This window comes from Diuraphis noxia, unplaced genomic scaffold (assembly GCF_037042655.1).
Source record: "Diuraphis noxia isolate RWA-SAM2 unplaced genomic scaffold, SU_Dnox_SAM2 contig0003, whole genome shotgun sequence".
Taxonomy (NCBI): Eukaryota; Metazoa; Arthropoda; class Insecta; order Hemiptera; family Aphididae; genus Diuraphis; species Diuraphis noxia.
The window spans coordinates 26,906,115-26,925,683 of NW_028301713.1; the positions used below are offsets into that span (position 1 = coordinate 26,906,115).

Consider the following 19,569-nt stretch of genomic DNA (forward strand, 5'->3'; position numbering starts at 1 on the left):
GTTTATATGAAATGAATGTAAAATCATAGGTGTAACAAAATAGTCTTCATAGGGATAAATAGTTTTTAACAGGTTTTAAAATAACTATAACTGTTTTTTACATTCTAAGGTAATATTGTATTTACCTATTTAAGTTTTTAACATTACCTATTTTTTTATTTCAAATATTCAAACAATAAAAAAAAATGATAAGATATTAATTTTAAAATTGATACCTACACTATTCAAATAGTTAATATATAATTGATTCTTCAGATATTATAATATACAAAATTATAGAAAAAACTTATGACAATAGTGAATATATTTATTACTTACTTGAATAACTTGATCTTTTGCCACATTAGTATGGGGTTGCATAAAATTGATTTAATTACAATAACCAACTATGAGATTACATAACATAATTAGCTATTTTGTAAGCACTTGAAAATATTCCTTTAAAGTTTTTTTTGTAACCTGTGTAAAAGTTACACGACAAAACTTATTGTAGTTATTTTGACTAAGGAACAAAAAATGAAAAAAACGTTATACCTACATCGTGCATAGAAAAAAGAATAAGTTTTCAACAGAGGTGTTAATATGGCCTATCTGTAACGCCGCACAATCCTAATATTATCTTTGAAATTTATTTAAAATAAATTACATTCATTTTAATCACGACGCATCTGTATAAATATTGACTAACTATTATAAATTCGTACGTTCAGCAATAGAAATAACGCAGCGTTAAAAATCTTTTTTTATTTGCCAAATTATCAACAAAAGTACTGGGATTTTTTTATTAGTTTACCACTTACATAACCCAAATACGCTAAAAAATTAGCTCTTCAATGGGAAGGCATTGAAAAATTCACCTTTAAAATGTCCGTTTCGTGAAACGAATCATGTTCATAGAAATTGGAACGGTCCTGACTCTTGGAGCACTTATAAAATAATGCAGTTTACGTTGAAATCCCGATCTATTGCGCGAATAACAGATTGCCGCCATATGAAGTATTTGAATTTGTATTTTTCAAAGACATTGTAATAGTTGTAGTATTTTTTTTTTTGTTAATTTGGACATGTTAATAATTATTTTTATTTAATTTTGTTGAGGAAGTATTACCTATTAATCATCGTTTATAATTTAAAAATTATATATACCGTATATCTAAAAAATAATAAATAATACACTGATCCGTAAGTTACTCACCGATGGTACTTTTATCAACGTGGTGACGAAAGAAGGCGAATTATGCCGATGGGCGATGGCCAATGGTCGTTCAGTTGATACTATTCGTTAATTTCCGTTCGTTGCCCTGCTAGTTCGACGTCCGGTCACAGTTGTAAATTATTATTTAACGAAAAGTTTTTTTGACTTAAATTTTTACCGCATTTCTTTGAAAATCCCAAAAAGAACTTAAAATGACTTCCACAAATTTCAATGTTGGCATTGGTGACATAAGAAGAAACACGAGCAAGTAAGTTAGCGCTAAATCACGTCGTTTTGTTCATAGGTACTCGTTTACGTATGATATTATCCTTTATTCATGAAAAACATGAGCTTTATGAATACTTTGATGTTATAATAATATAATTGTATATTTTAAATTTACCACAATATAATGCAAAGTAAACTTTTTTAGCCCTTAGTCATCACTCATTAGGTTTGTCTAATGTCTTTACGCTTTGTTAGGGCGGTGTTTTCCCGCTAAAAAGTAGAACAAAGAATGTGTACAAAGTAATTTATAAATAAGTATATATTTGCGATCGATGTCTAGAACGGTAACACATTAATATTTTAATTACATCACTACCAACTAAATACACGTAAAATTTGTTATTTTTATTTCATATAAGTATAAAACTAGATGTTCGACGATTATTATGCATGTAATCCACCAACGATTTTGCCAATTAAACTATAGATAATAATATTTATTATTTTTATGGGCTAATGGTATTTTTATCATTTTATAATTCTCAAACGATCTGTTTTTGGTTCCAAATTATTTTTGGAATTAATTAAGTAGTTCAAATTTGATAATGATCATGAATTGAAGGAGTATTAAGTGTATACCTAACAGATAAGATGTTCTTTAAATATCTAAAATTCCAATCATTGATTGACTATTTATCTTTGTTCTGTGTATTTCTACATGTTATTAAAACAACTAAATTATTCTTAAACGGCTCTTGATGGTGATCGGAACTACCAATTCAAAAAGTAAAACCGACCAAATTTCTAATTCCTATTTTATTCCTATAAATAATTGTAACAATTAAAAATAATTAATATTTTGAATTCAATTTACCAATATGATGTGGATATTAACGTTGATCTTAAAAAAATCAATGATATCACTTTAAAATTTAAAAATTTCTGATATTTTATTATGGTATTTCACTTTTTAATCAAATTTAATTTGTAATGTTATTTTATATTACTGATTAATTCTTATATCTTTATTAGTTATTACCTTCAATAACTCTTCCATACAATACCCAATACCTAATTCAGAATCAGAATTATTTCAAAGACAATTTTAGATTACTTTCCAATAGAATAATTAAAAAAATCTGGAGTAAAGCAAATAGTCAACTTAGGGCCCTAGCTTACTTATCCAAATGTTGTACAAAATACTCTAAATTTGTTATAATGTAGAAATATAATTACGTATTTTAAGTAATTCTTAACATGTTCATACGTCCCGCTTTCGAGATAAGTGTCCCACTGTCTCCAAAGAACCTAAAAATGTCCAGCTTTAAAAAAATTCAACTTGTGGTAGGTATTTATTGATCATATATCTCAATCATACATTTATATTGTACCTATAGGTACAGTTAACAATATATATATACCTACATATTTTATATATAGGTACTATAAAACACTAAAATCCATAGTCCATAGCAGTGGCGTGATGAAGGACTATATTTGAGGCACGTGCCTCAGTTTGAGGGGTGGTGGGTGTCCTCAAAGATCATCTGATGTGTTAAAAAAAACATTATTATTTAAATGAATAAATATATTTTATCTTAAAAAAAAAATTTAATGTTTTTTGTGATGGGTGGGGTGGGTGGTGGGTCTGGCAATATAACTGTGCCTCATAACTTAATAAAGTTCGCCACGCCACTGGTCCATAGATTGTTGGGAGTCTATTATGATTAATATATTATCTGCGTTTTTATGTTATCATTTTTTATATAGGTAAAGAATTAATGTTTTTTTTTCATTGAAAGAGATTGTTATTTTACACAACATTAAATGGTTTTCTTATTAAAAAAATACAGGTGTCCCACTTTGAAGGAAAAACATTATGGTTACGTTAGTCATACACCTAACACCAATGCTCTTAGATAAAAAATGTTTTGCTCTTTCCGTTAATTTGAAAGCCTTTTCTTTGATAAATTTTTTTCCTTAAATTCTCATCAATTCTCATCTTTATTTTCTATTGAATTAGTTTGTTTTTTCTATGTACCAAAAATAAATTAAATTTTATTAAATCAATGATATTAGTTGAAGCTTATATAAATATATATAAGTAGGTTTATTATTAACATAAATTTTATGTTTTAATTTGTGTGACAATTGATAAGTGGTTACTATGGTTACCTGACATTACTTGGTATTTTAATATTAATTTGAAACAAAAGAGTTTAATAGTATGTTTTTGGCTGTATGTAGCTTAATATTTTCACATCTATTCTCATTACTGAGTACAGGCTTAAAAATTCTATAAATACAGGTGATAAAATAATCGCTACCTGTTCGATATTGATTTATTAAATATAAATATTGAATCTTAATAGGTTACAGATAATTTGATAAAAATATTAGTATAGATGGTTATAAGTTAACAAATGATTATTACTATTTCAAAAAATAAATAAATTAAATAGATAAATAGATAAATTAAATATTTAAAAAATACGTATGTACCTACAAAGTAAACGTTTTTATTATTTATTTCACAGTTAAAAAAATGGAATTTACCATACCGATACTATAATTTTAATAATTTGTGTAATAGTATTTTGTAACCATTGGTGATTACGACTAACTCCAGTATACATCATGTGTGTGCTGTATCTATAACGCACAGATTGTTATATTTATATAAATTATAAATTTTATAGAAATAAATATAAAATACATATGTATAAATATATAGTCCTCTGGTAATTTGAGTTTGAGACAACTGGGTTAGATAAAATTATGTTTGTTGGAAACTTAACTCTAAAGTACTCATTTAAACAAGGTATAGATATGAATACTCAAATGTTATAGTGTTATAGACTTGATTTAATTTATTTGTACATCTTTAGAGCATAATTTTATATTTTTTATAATTACCTATATAATATAACTTAGAATATTTGTATAACTACCACAAAAAATTGAAATAAAATACTATTTTTAATTTTTTAATTATTTTTATCTGATGTAATAATTTTCAAGATTTTTATAACCCCCCCCCCCCACACTATTCTAAAATAATCAGTTTAAAATTGTTTTTTAAGTATTAAATAATTCTCTTATGTTAAAATCAAGAATAAAATAGTTTCAAGTCACTTATAAAACATTTAATTAAAAAAAAACTAGCATTATGATGTTTTATAATGCTGTGTATTCAAAATTTAAATAACTACTGATAGGTACTCCTGTACATACTAAAGACGGATTCGTATAATTATTTTTATATTAGCTTCAATTTATAATCAAATGTATTCTATTGGCAACAACGCCCTTCCTGAGTATCTATTGTATCTAATCACTTACCCTTAAGTGCTCATTGTTTAAAACACTATATTAACAAATAATAATTGAAGATTGTAAGGAGTGGTATCATAGAAGTTACATTTAATAAGCTGTTTTTTTTGTTAGAAATATAATTGTAACACAATATGTTTCATGAATTGTCTATTAAAATGAAATAAACCTAATTCAAAATATCTTAAATAAAATTAATAATAATTAAAATTTTAATACAATTATGTTATTTTAATACTTGGATTTTCATAATAGTAAAATATCTTCAATATGATTGTCAAAAAAATATATTACAGTTATTGTAGACTAAGATATTATTTGTTATTATTATCATTTAATGATTACATAGATTAAAAGGCTCTGAAGTAGTTACACTGTACCTATGTATTTTTGTGTTATGACATTTATTGCTAATTAAGCTTGAAATTAATTTCACGGTACAACTCAAAAAAATTAAAACCGAAAAGTTTAAAGTGCATATTTTTGCATATTTAGTGATTTTGTAGTTTTAAGATTATATATCTCAATTTTACAATTTATTCACAAAATAATATTTTTATAATATAACTTGAAAATTTAACAAAAAAAAAAAATTCTTTATGGCTAATATCATTGATTCAAAAATATATAATATATCTTATAATTAATAGTAATATGTACCTATGTTTTTCTCTGACAGTTTTCTCTATTTATTTATTTTATTGTTGCGTATTATTGTATTGTGTTTTTCAATTGTTCAGTACAAATTATAAAATACAAAAATATTTTCATTTGTATACATTTTGAGATTAAAAAGAAAAAGTGCATATTTGTATTATTTTAAATAAATAAGAACATTCAATTCCGAGTCCTTAATTAATGTGTTTACATGAATCAGTGAAATATTGTTTATGATTACTAAAATATTCATTGCAAATTATCATTTTTTTTTTTAATGAAAAATTATAAATAAATAGGTATATAATTATAGAATTGATTAACTTTTATTTCGTTTAAATTATACTTAGCTTATGATGTATTTTAGAGTATATATGATAAATTGGTTAAGTCTCAAATAATTGATTTACATTTTATGCTGATAACGATTGATTACCTATTTATTTATTTTGTTTACTTGAAAACTAAAATAACTATTCTAATTATTCAAGTACTCAACATTTTCAAAAAGAAAATTTCAATAAGTATCTGTGCGACTGTGCGTGCGATGCTATATCACTCGTCATATAACTCGAATACTTGATATTGTACTGAATTATACTAAAATATAAAAATCTTAATAATTCATTTTATTTCAATACATAAATTAGTATATTCAATGATTATTTATGTATAAAACTATTTTACGCATAAAAAATAAGAAATGCATGAATGAATGTATCAGTTATTTTTAAAGTTCCTTAATTCATATTATGTCTTCCAATAAATTGCTTGTGTACTGCGGGCCATCGATTGAACAAAAATAAATAAATCCTCAGTTGTATTACTTATTTTAGTATGTATAAAAAATGGTTAGCATATTATACAATAAATTAATAAAAATATTCTTTTTTTTAAATATTAACACGTAAATAATAAACAGTAGTATATTTTATATTTGTATCATAGACTATAGTTTACGTATTTGCAATGTATTTACTGTCAGAACAAAATGTAATATTAGTAAAATACTTTTTTGTGTTCCAGTTTTAATGTTTATCGCAGATAAAAGTTACAATTTTATAACATGTTAATACTAAGTTACCACAATCGGGTTAATGTCCTTAATACTGGTATCGTAAACTAAAAATGACCATTCATAGATTCAGTGTAGTGATATTTGTTGTTCTTTGTATAATGAAAACCGTTACCCGTCACTAGTCAGAGTAGGTAGTAATATAAGGCACATTGTGTACCATTAAAAATAGATAATGAAAATGCACTCATCATCATGGGAAACATTATGAACCATGGATAATGGTCTGTTGTCCAGGCAAAAGGATTTCGTAATGATCATGCTGGAGCCTGGACATGGTATGCGCAGTAGTTTTCCGTTGGGCGTATAAAGTAATTTTTAAAAAGAAAATAACTTTCGAAACTCGAGAGTTCAATGTTTACAGCAGTTTTTTTCATCCTATTTACTACTTCAACCTTAAAAGTACTTGATAACAATACAAATTAAAATAATTCTTACGAATCACTTAAAAATGTTCGTTGTAAATATAATATGATTGTTGATGTTTTAACTTTTGAAGTGTGTTTGTGTTATGTACGTAGTTTTATAATCTTGAATAGTTGTAGCTTTAAAGTTGTATCAAGCTTCATATTTTCGAGACTGTTAAAAATATTTTGTACTTACATTATTTTAGTAACATAAAAATAAATAAAATAACATTATAGTCAATACATATTAAAAATTTCAAGAAATGCATTATTTGTACATTTAAAATCTTTATTTATCCCCACCAAATTTAGAGGCCGATGGCATTGTATTTTAATATGTGCACTGGGTGTTGAGGACAAAAGAGTAAATATGATGACCGTTCCGGTTTCGATTTGATTGTTCCGCTGTGGTTTTGTGTTATATAATAATGTTCTATTAAAACGAACAGAAGACGCGTCTAACGAAAAATTTTAGACAAAATTAAAACAATCAACAGAATCATCGAACTGTGATGTTAATCGCGGTGATTATAAATGTAAGATTAAGCTGCATAAAGAAGTATTTAGAAATGCAGCTAATTATAAAAAAAAAGTAGACCATTCTCAAAGATCGGATCGTGAAGCACGTATTCATTAGAACTTAGAAAGTCAAAGGATTTTAAACTGTTGGCACGCGATAAGATAAGATTACAGTTGTCTAACGCTTAACTACTGTATTTGATTTCGAGGGTTAGGTATTTACAGATACTTTTTAATTGGATTTACATTTTAAATTGCTGTTGTGTACTTGTAATCGTATCGCAATCGTATATAAATAGCGTTTTTAAATTGTTGAATAATTTGCTTTAGACAATGTCAAAAGAGTTAGTTTCCTTTTTCAGTTACTTTTGATTTTGAAGTAGTGTTTTACTGTAATTTATTAATATACCGTTAACTGCAATACACGTAGAAAATAGCCAATCAATAAGTAAGAACAATGGCCGCAGTCAAGGCTATAAAACATAACATCTTAAAAAGTGTCGAATCGTTTTAAGGAAATCCGGATATAACCTATATAATATTATCATTAATAATAAGTGCAAGATCTTTTCTATAATCTTGGGTAAACTGTCGTCCATTCACTAGTAATTATTTTCATTTCTGAAAGAACTTTTAATCGTGTAATATATTAATTTAACAATAACAATTTAAACAATTAAAGTTCAAATTGATATATTCAATACATTAATCTCACTCAACTTACGCATAAAAATAACTGATAGTAGCAGGTGACTTGTTGGTTTGTTTCAAATAGTCGGCGGACCGTAACTTGATTACGGAGGGCTTGTCATCCATTGATAATATATAATTTTTTAGATAGGTTGAATATATATTGTATTGTAGGATAGATCTGGAACCCATGAATACAATATTAAGTATTTGACCGCAGACCTTGATTTAGTTGTCATCTTCCGAAAAAAATACAATTATTTTTAAAGGTTACGAGTTTTAATGATCTTAAACAAATAATTATTAAAAGTTTTAAATATATTAAACAATACGTTTTGCCGAAAAGAATGCATAAATTATTTTTTAAAATAGAAACCTCATTAATTAGTTTTATACTCTCTTAAACTTATAATCTTACTCATTTATTCGCATCTCTATTTATTCTAAGAATTCTGAAATGTGGTGGTATTATTTGTATTTTAAATATTTACATGTTAAACAAAATATATAATCGAATGACTTGTGAGAAAAAGTAAACAATTATTAGAGTATTTGATCAATTGATTCGATTTTCATTTTTAAAATAATGTATGCTTCCCTTTTTTAAGATTCTAATTGTTCAATACGTTTAAAACTTGTAATAACCATTTTTCTTGTTGATTTTAAATTTAAACTTCAAAATATATTAGTTAATAGTTATTAATGAAGATAGAATATGATTATAAATACCCATTTTCCAGCTTATATAATATTTTTGTAGTTTAAATTTTAAATAGTAAAAACCCATGTTTTAATATTTTATTTAAGACACAATATTTTAAATTTTATATAAAGGTTTAGCAGACAGATAAAATGAATAATATACTTTAAATATAAACAGTTGAATAGTTGATTAAACTTATTAAAGTATCATCACCGTCTATATTTAGATGGTATCTATATATTTTCTAATATATATGATTTATAATATTATAATTCCAAATTTAATCAAAAACATGACTTAACGTATTTAAACCAGTATTTTGATTTTATGTGTCAAAATATTTCATTATTTATAACTAAATTTATAAAAACTTAAAATAATATAGATAGTAGTAAAATATTCAATTTAACTTTTGCTCGACGAATCGGTGGTGTGTCTTAAGTTGAAAAACAAACCTTAAAACTGTTATGTGTGTAGGTACAATAATTGTCAAAAGTGCTTAAATTACGTGAAACTGTTTTTTGATTCTTCACAGACATTTCCGTCTCATATTGCTATTTTGACAGTTATACTGATTCTTTTAGTGAATACTAAAACAGTGTAAATCCGGTGTGGCGTGTATAGTGTTTATTGTATCGTAGCCTTTCAATAAGGAGAATGAGGAGTGGGTTTGTGCGAGGAAGTGTTGGATCCGTCTTTTTTGGTCGATGGGTCCGCGTCCGCCATAAAAGTGTATCGTTGCATGCAGTTTGTCAGCGATTTACCCGTAACCACGATACGGCAGCACACTAGGAAAACAAGAGTGCCTTACACCAGCGCAGTCGTGCATTGTCAGTATACCTCGTTTGACGTGTCCCTTGTGTTTTGTTCAAGTCTCTCACTAACTGGACCATGGCTACTTATGCGTCTTACAGACATATTGAATTGGATAATATAGGCTGTGGAAAAAAAAAGTAATTATATACTTCAAAGTAAATTAATATTTTTATTTATTTATTTTAAACTAGCTATTTTTTTTATAGTTAGTCAGTTACACAAATAACAAGTATTTAGTTTATACTTCTTTTAATTTTTATAAATTCTTTTTTGAGTAATCTATTATTATTAAATTATTTCATGGCATTTATTTATTTATGGGCTGAGCCTTTTAATAGTTTAAAACATATCATGGCATTATGATGTAGTTCTATTATTATTCAACATGTTTTTATATTTTTTTTTTAAATTTAAATTTATATAGGTAAACAGAAACTATTAATAATACTTCTTATGTCTACAAACATTTCTTAAAAATATATCTTATTCAAAAGCATCGCGTTCATTGTTTTAAGTTATAGCCATTGAAAAGTATTTTTTCTAATTTGTGGTAACACGTCGACAAAATACCAATATTTTTAGTGGGAATTTATATAAAAGTCTTGTTTATCATTTATCATCGTTAATTATTATTTAGTATTTAATAACGTGTTAGTAAAAAATAATATTTATATACATATAATTAATATATATTTAATTTATAAATACTTAATAAAAGTTCATATTATAAAATTTATATGGTTTTTAATTCAAAATTATTTTATAATTCTAATTATAAAAAAATAAAATTGCATTAAAGAAAAAATTATGTATTCATAACTAACAGGTAAATTTTTTAGTTATAATTTACGATAAAAACTTGTAATACCAAAAAAAAAAAATCCACTTAATATTATTATTATTACTTAATTGAGCAAAATTACGTGTTAAATTTAACAATTATATAGAATTTAATTGCGGTTATTAAATTTTTGTAAATTAAAATTTTATTTGAGTTAGGCATTCTTTTAAGTATGAGTTCATTAACTTAAATATACCTAATGAACTTACTGTTATTATTCATTACTTAAGTTTATTTTTCTATGATTAATGATTTCTGATATGGTGTACTATACTATCATTTTATGAACATTGTAAGCTTACTAGATACTTGTTATTTAAAAATACTTCAACGGAACGATAGACATGATAAATGAAAAAAAAAATGTATTTTAATTAAATAAAATACTTCAATATTTATTTATATTAGGTACTGATATCTATGTATTTTTAATTTTTTCTTAATTGTAAAATATAAATAAATGTTAATCGATAAATATTATGTAAAGTGATAGAGGACAAAATATTGTAAACGCGTGACTTAGAAAAATAAGATATTCATTATTGATATTTAAATTGTTTATATTATATTATGCAATGTTTATCTATATACAATTTTATATAGGTGTCTCAAATATTATAATTTGTATGATGAATAATTTTTCTTTATGATTGATGATACTTAAAAAGTAATATGTCTGGGATTAAAATTATGTAAATTTGTGAGAGTTAGATTTTGAGGTTTTCTTTCCCGTACGTAAACAGTAGATTATCATACTCGGAAGAGTTGTCTTAAAATTTATCAATGTTAACTATGAAGTAATTTAATTTAATTTGCTTTGTTTTCATTCAGTGTATGTTCAGAAAGAATATATATATATATATTTCTTTATTTCTTGAATTTTGACTATTTAGTTTTCCATCTAACTATAAAAGTATTACAATGTGCGTCATAAAAACGTAGTTTACGTTGGTATGGTGAGGTGTACATAGTATTGTGCATGCGAATAAAAACGCACGGAAAATATACATCAATTTAGTAAACGACGACTACATAAGTAGTGAGTTGGTGTCTGGTACAGATATAAAATGTCAATGTGTACCTATTACATTTTTATTCGCTTTTCTGAAATATATTCATATTATTTCGGTACCTGGCAATTACAGCATTCAACTATAAATTAAACGGGTTATTATTATTTATGTTATGTTCATGTTATATCCGAAATGATAATCCCAGGGGAAGAAAGGTGTGCTAGTTACGGTATTGTAACTCGTTTGAATTTCCTATGTGCACGGTCCACCGAACGTCATAGATGTTCACTGTAATCATCATTCTACATAGTGGCACGTGACTTCCTACGGGAATATTTTCGGATAAAATAAAAACGGTTCATTGAGTTTTTGAAATTATTTTTAAACAATGTTGTGTTACACTTTTACAGAGTAAATGTTTGATCTATTGTAGGTTGTCATCCGTTACTCATGAATCATGATATTATACTATTCTAAAATCAACGTTAGTATTCTGCTTTATTATTATCATGACTACCCTATGTGTTATTACCTCATAGGATATACCAAAATAAATCGTAATAGGGGGAAAGTACATATTTATATTCCTATGTATTTTATTCATCATAACCTTCACTGCGAAATCATATTTAGCCATTTAATCAATATTGAACACTTTTGAACGATAATATTAATCATAGACTTCAAATAACATATCCAAGAACCAAAATGTAATTGAGCATAATTGTTTTTAGATAATTAAACTTTCCCTATTTGTTTGTGACCCCGATAATCCATTAAGAAATTATTAAAGTAAATATTATCTGCATTTTCTCATTTTAAATTACGTTGCGTACCACGTTTTTTTTTTTTTAATTAACATAATTGGGTTAACAAAAACATTATTGAGGTAAGATAAAATATATAGTAAATTTATAAGTATTTTGTATGTCAGTATTACGTCTACATTTTAGTATACTTTGAAATGAAGAGTTCGTGTTTGATCGAATTTTTATAGGACCACCAGGTTAATAATATAATAACTAGTAAACCATTTTATGTTATGAAATTTTATACGCAAATAGAAAAACGAGTTCATAATCATAATGTCTAATGGTTTTTATTTTTATTTTTAAATTACTACTTATAAAGACTAGAGACCAATAATGTATATAGACCTCACTGTTACCCTCTTATCGTTTTGTATTTTTCCTCATTCAGTATCCGTTACTACGTAATCGCTTTAGAATCTAAAATAGTTTCATTGTACTAATGTACTCAACTACTCAAGTCAAGTTCTATTCCGTCTTGAACCATGGCTTCAGTAGTACAGTGTAATATGCTAACCGAACGTTGACCCTTGTCCCGTTGTATAGTAAATACATAACAAATTACCCTCGCAATAGCCAACTCCTGGCTTTTACTATGTTAATGTCTGTTTAAAACACGCATCAAGTATTAAAAATATAAATTAACTATGTTGTTTGAAAATTCGTGTTTGATATTTATATCTGCTTTTACTTATTAAGATTATAGACTAAAAATTTAAATACATAATATTAATAATTGTGCGTTCAGCAATATAACAAATAACATCTTAGCCAATTATTTGTATGATAAGTTTAATATTTAATATTTATCATATAATAATAAATATACAAATGTTAGTTATTTTGTTTCGTAATAATTGTATGCCGGCGTGTAATCCGTTTTACGGTTGGAACTCTGTATCAACTGTTGAAATATGTTCATCGATAATTTTATTTTATCAAAAGTAAAACAGCTTTAAACATTAAAAAAATAATTTTATTGAAAAATAGTTAGTAGTTACTCATTACTCTTTGTATAGGGTGAGTCATATAGTCTGAAATGTGATTACAATGTGTATAATATATTATATAATTTAGGGAGAACTCTTAATACGAGGGTGAAAAAATGACTGTCTGCATCAAAACCCAATTTTATTCTGTGCAAGATTTTATGGGGTCTGAAGTTATTAAGTATTTTAATGTGTGTGACGGCTGTAGAGGAAGGAAATAGAATGACAAAGAAAATATTGGACATGCAATAAATTTCGATACTGTTATAACTTATATTGCATTTTTAACATTGACAGTGTCAATGAACGTAAACCAAACATAACCGATCTATTATAGCAGCGTTTATTATTCTATAGTTGTTCTCAAACTTTTCGATGCCAATGAATAGAGAATCCCTCTAGCTATATTTGTAATCGGATGTACTGTCCGTTGTCGTATACATACTGTATTTATTAAAACTATTAATTCGGGTTATAAAATAATTGAAACGTGCTTAAAATCAATCTTTCTTTAAACTTCTGCTAAAAATAACGGTTATTACGAAATGAATCTTTTGAACACGGCCGTTTGGATTATTCGTTGATCCTCATACTAACAAAATAATTTTAAAGTCAATCGAATTTGATTGTTAACGATTACACCTTAAGATATATATATATCTTATCATATATGTACAGTGGCGTGGCGATGGGGGTAATCGAGAGGCAGCCGCCTGTCAGTTTTTTTTTGGTGGGTGATGGGTGACACTGGGCGGATAGGAAATAATTTAAATTCATAATAACGAATTTAGGAAAATAACACAAAATGATATTTTAATATTGTCTAATATAGATATTATAAACGAAAGCTAGTATCCAGTAGGCAGTGGTTACTAACCATTAGTTGGAAATAATACCTACCTAATAAGTACAATTGTCTGTGAAAAGCAATCACTCCCCCCCCCAACTCTATTTCCAATTGAGAGACAAAATTATGGTTGATGAATGATGGGTGGGTATCGCAAAATATACTTGCCTCTGAAAATATTCGAGTTCGCCACGCCACTGTATATGTATATATAAGAAAATTAATATTAAATGTATTTTTTTATTTCGTTATAAGAAAAAAATAATTAAAAAATGAATATAATTAGATTATTGTTTACTACATTCATAAATAAAACATATCAAATTATAAAATGTAATATTAATATCTATTTATATAATAATTAATATAGGTACACCTATTAATACGTTTAAAACATGTAAAGAAACGTCCCTGCCTTTAATATTTTATGAATCTAAATTTATTTAAGTGTCAGCTAATGTTGTAGCTATTCCTACTACATTAATTTTTTTCTTGTGTACTTGCATAATATGCTCAAATTTTATAATTTATATTCAATTGTACTTCTATATTACTCCATATTACTCCTTAAATCAAAAAAAAATAACATTGTTTTAACTATCACTGAGTTTAGGACTCTAATGTGCCTTATATATTATTTATAAAAATTGTAATTTTATAGTTAATAATTAATATCGATTTACAACTCAGTTAAAACAATTTAATCTTATTTAGTTTATTCTATTGATCGCTGCGAGTCCTTATTTTATTAAAACATTAAAAATAAAATAAAAGAGCACATTTTATATTTCCATTGTGGCTGTACTGGTTTATTTCACAATTCAGCCTACACATACAATTCAAGGTAGATTTTTATTTAATATTTTAATATAAAACTATCGGTACTTAAAACGAGTTCTTCATTTTACGTAAAGCGCTAGCCAAGACTTAGTTAGTCGTTTCTTCTGTTTGTTGATATTCGTTGGAGATGAGTTTAAGGTATATTATTTTACTTTTGATTTAATATATTATCATATTATATACTCTTTTTATAAATTCTTAAAATATTTAAATATTATATTTTTATTAGGATATTTATAAAAATTTAAAAAAAAAAACGTAATTTTATTTATCATTTTCATTTTAATTTTGTAAATAAAGAAATTTGTGTAGGATGATCACTTTTAGATATGCCAAATAAGGCGAGGTCATTCAAATATCGTCCAGTTTTCTTTATCTGCTCACTTGTATTAGTTATTTAGTTATTAAAATCGTCGTTATTTTCCATCAGGGCAATCGGGTTTCTTAAACTTATTTTTTCACACAAATAAAAATAATATGTCTAAATTATCTATTAGAGAAAATAGAACACCTCCTGGAGGAGTTTGTCATGATCTTTGGGGCGCCGAGTTCGTAGGATCTCCGTGTCATAATAGGCAAGTAAAACACTTGAAAAGCGTACACAATATTCTAAATTATTAGTCTTAGTACTTACTTAAAATTTAACAATATTAAATAATCAAAGTTAATCCTCATATTATAAAAACTTATTAGTCGTTGACGTTAAAGTTCATATAAATTAAAAACATTAAAATTAATGTTAAATGTTAATAACTATTAACTTAATTTAAAAATTGCTTTAAAGTTTAAACTAATTTAATACTAGCTTATTTCTTTATTTATAACACTGCTTTTGAGGTTTCAACTTTCTTAAACAATGTTTTTTTTATACACGAACATCATTGTTTTTGTATGCTTAATAAGTATTAATACATATTTACTAATTTCTTTAACATAGGCTAATAAATAAATATTTTTATATAGTGTATAATGTATATTGCATGATATTTATGTAATATGCATGCATCAAGTGACCAAAAACCGTACCCTGAACTTTTTTTGATTGTTAGTTATTGTTAATAATTTTTTTATCTTAGATTATATTTTAAAAATATTAATAACTTACTAACTACTACTTACTTACTTATAACTTTTATTATACTTAGAGCCGTCAAAGGTAGGTGTTAAGAATTCTTAAAAATAATTTGTTTTAAATCAATATCAAAACTTTTTACTTCTTAACTGGGAGTTAAAATTAAAGCATAATTTAGCGGTATATACTAATTTAATTTCACACTGTCGCTACACAAATATGCTTCCTACATAAAAATATCCACATTTTGATCTGCATATATTACTACCATATGGTAAAATCCTTTCTGAATCCTTGAACATAGTTGAGTGGTGACCTGTTATTATGGTAAATAATGAAGAAATAATTTTATAACAATAAATTATTTATTATTATTTTTATATCTATGAAAGTTAACAATATTTATTTTAATTAAATTACTAGATTACTAGAAGTTGTCACCAAAATTAACAAAAGTAGTAAAATATAATCAACTATAAATGTCTTAAATATTCAAAAATGTTATAATGGTGTTTTAATTTTTAGAATAGTTTTAAATGCATTTCTAAATATAAATATGTAATTTGTATATACAATAAATTAATAAAAAATATTTTTTTTAAGGGTCTTGAAACCACCAGGCGGAGGAAGTAGTGACATATTTGGAACGACATCATGTGATGAAGTTAATCCCCATAAACGTGGTACAAATCAGAAGAATCTTCAAAGCTCTATTATTTTGGGTGGTCAATCACCAAAACATAGTAATGGTACAGTTGCTGCTAACGGAAACTCTGATAAACCTGGTAATTTCAATATTAAAAAAATTTTTTTTTTTTTACAAGTAGTCTAAAAATATTTAAATTAAATATTACTTATAGTTAATGATATTAATGTTGAATCTCAAATTACTAATGATAATAAGGTTGTGTCTAATTTTGCTAATGATACTAATGTTATATCTCAAATTGTAAATGAAAATATTGAAAAAACTGTGTCTGAAACTCCGAGTAATGAAGGTAAGATTAATGTGTGATTATCTACGTATTGTTATTCTAGTAAGTTATACCTTAAATACATTATAATATACCTTGCGAATAGTTACATAATATTTTAATTTATAGCTTTATCATTTTTTTTTTTTTTTTTTACTTAAATTTGTATTTCAATCACAGGAAGACCTGATAAAAAAATAAAAAAAAACTACTTAACTTATATAAATGTTTTTACCATCAAAATTGTTCTTATAATCAGATTTATGAATTTTATGTTTCAAATCTTAGGAAATAAATATTTTTTTAAATATATTATACTTGTAGGTAGTACATATGTCAAGTGACTATAAATTGTATATTAATAAAAAAAAAAATAATTAAAAATATTGATAGGAACAAGATTATTTTATCTGTCAGGTCTTCCCGTTACATTCTGTATTTCTTCAGTTATTAAAATGTAAAATATTTTATGTTTAACTTCTAAATGATTTAATTGATAAAAATTGAAATTAAATTTTATTAATAATCAGTTATAACATATTATACTATTATGGGTATAACATAATAAGAAGCTTTTATTTTATTTAGTTGTAAGATTGTAATGATATGCACACATATCTTGTTTATAAGTTATTTAAATATTCTATAAAATAAATAACGGTCAAGTTGTCGTACGCAGATAACCATTAAAACCCAATAAATACTATTAATCACTGAAGAAAGAAACAATTTGCATTGACTGGTCACGTAGGAACTCATATGTAGTTGTGACAATGTGGCACCACATGTGTGATCTATTTTGTGTACCACCGGAGAGAAGGGATGGTCCAATGGGGGTCTCTGCCACCAAGGTTAATGGCAAATTTTTGGAAAGGTTGAGGCCTTTGATGGAACTGCCTGCGACTCAGGCTGGCTTGACTACATTGTCTCCTCTCATCAGTGCATGAGCACCAACTACCAGTACCAGCCAAATCAACCAAATCGAATCCTGCGAGCAACAACTGACCGTTATTTATTTTATTGAATATTTGAATAATTTATAAATATGATATGTGAGCATATCATTACAAAATAAAGTTAAGGTATCCTATTAACCACAGTTCACAAAAATCTTTAGAATCCATTATGAACTTCATACAGTTATATTACAAAAAGCTCAGCTTAAATTTTTTATTTAAATCCTATTATTAAATTAATTTTATTACATATATGTCGTTTTTAAATTATAATATAAGATAAACATCATGTCTTATGGTTCAAATTATTTTATCTATGTATTTTGTGTATGTATGTTTTTAATAATTAATAATTATTAATAATGCACTTTTAAATATCCTGAATCTTATTTACATAATATAACTGTGTTTAACTATAAAAATTGCTTACCCGACTCCTTTTAAGTATACTATGGTGAACACCCTTTCCTGCATACTTAATAATTCGATTCTGCTTGCTACTTTTATGTTTGTCTAATGGATATTTGCTTGAAGCTTTTAACTTTGAATCTGCTACTACCAATAAAATTAATTGTCAAAGATGGGCTTATAAGAAAAAAGGTATGTTTTAAATTTATAAAAATATAAAAAAACAAATAAAATGAATAATAATAATAATAATAATAACTGTTGTAATTAAATATTATGGACATATGCTGGTAATATACCATATATAAAAATTAGAAAATGTTTTTTATGATTTTATAAATTTGTATTCTATGTTTTTGTTCTGTTTTAAGCATTTATAATTTCTCGTATGATAATTTATCTGAATATTATGTAATTGATTATTATATTATGTCTGTTAATAATATTGTATGTATAATAGTGTTTAATTGGTTAACTATACGTTGCATAGGTATTGGGTTTTGTACACAGTGTTAATTTGATGTGTATTTATATTTTAGATGGTAATCCAGTGACTGGAGAAGGTTATGAAGCTCCTAAAGTAGCAGCTACACCAGCTCAGCATGTTTCTGCTCAATCTGAACCAGCACCAGAACAAAAGAAGGCAAGCCGTGTGCCACCAGGTGGATACAGTTCTGGGTTATGGTAATTGCTAGGCCAAGAAGACCATCCAAAATTTTGTCACAATTTATACATCGCTTTGTATTTCTATGATATATTGATGACCTTTGATCACTTTTCATCAATAAAATACTTATTTATGATATATAAGAAAATGACTTTCAATGCATAATATTACAATTGTCATTGTTTTAAAACTACCTTACATTTTATCATTCTCAAATTGTTTGATTATTGTTTTGTAATGTTTGTGAATTGATTTATTCCTAAAAAATTCTTTTTTATACACAATAAAGTACTATATTTATTAATGATTTTAGTATGCGATATTAGTTGATTAAAACTAACATAACCTAAGTGTCTTAAATGAATAAATTATTTACCTCTCCTAATAATTGTATATTTATTTATAAATATTTAAAAAAAATATATTGCTAGGTATAGTAGACACTATTTCTATAAACTAGAACAAACTTTAGATTTTAGAATAATGAACAAATTATTTTTATCAAAATAAAACTTAACAACAAAAAAGGA

General features: G+C 25.4%; 1 protein-coding gene across 4 annotated transcripts; it reads left to right on the forward strand.

Moving 5' to 3' along the window:
* The first annotated feature begins 1,271 nt into the window (after positions 1–1,271).
* On the forward strand, positions 1,272–19,344 carry LOC107169526 (microtubule-associated protein Jupiter-like). Of its 4 annotated transcripts, XM_015519287.2 has the most exons (4): positions 15,030–15,100; positions 15,460–15,537; positions 16,638–16,819; positions 18,912–19,344. In XM_015519287.2, exons 1-4 carry the CDS (start codon positions 15,090–15,092, stop codon positions 19,058–19,060), a joined length of 420 nt encoding a protein of 139 aa, XP_015374773.1. In that variant the 5' UTR covers positions 15,030–15,089; the 3' UTR covers positions 19,061–19,344. The 4 variants fall into 4 exon arrangements, with proteins under 4 accessions (XP_015374775.1, XP_015374774.1, XP_015374773.1 ...); XM_015519289.2 differs by lacking the exons at positions 15,030–15,100; positions 15,460–15,537 and adding an exon at positions 1,272–1,463; XM_015519288.2 differs by lacking the exons at positions 15,030–15,100; positions 15,460–15,537 and adding an exon at positions 9,606–9,760.
* The last annotated feature ends 225 nt before the right edge of the window (positions 19,345–19,569 follow it).

Coding starts and splice junctions, on each gene's coding strand:
- LOC107169526 (XM_015519287.2), top strand. Junction 15,538..16,637: donor GGATCTCCGTGTCATAATAG/GCAAGTAAAACA, acceptor ATTTTTTTTAAG/GGTCTTGAAACCACCAGGCG. Junction 16,820..18,911: donor CGGAAACTCTGATAAACCTG/GTAATTTCAATA, acceptor TTTATATTTTAG/ATGGTAATCCAGTGACTGGA.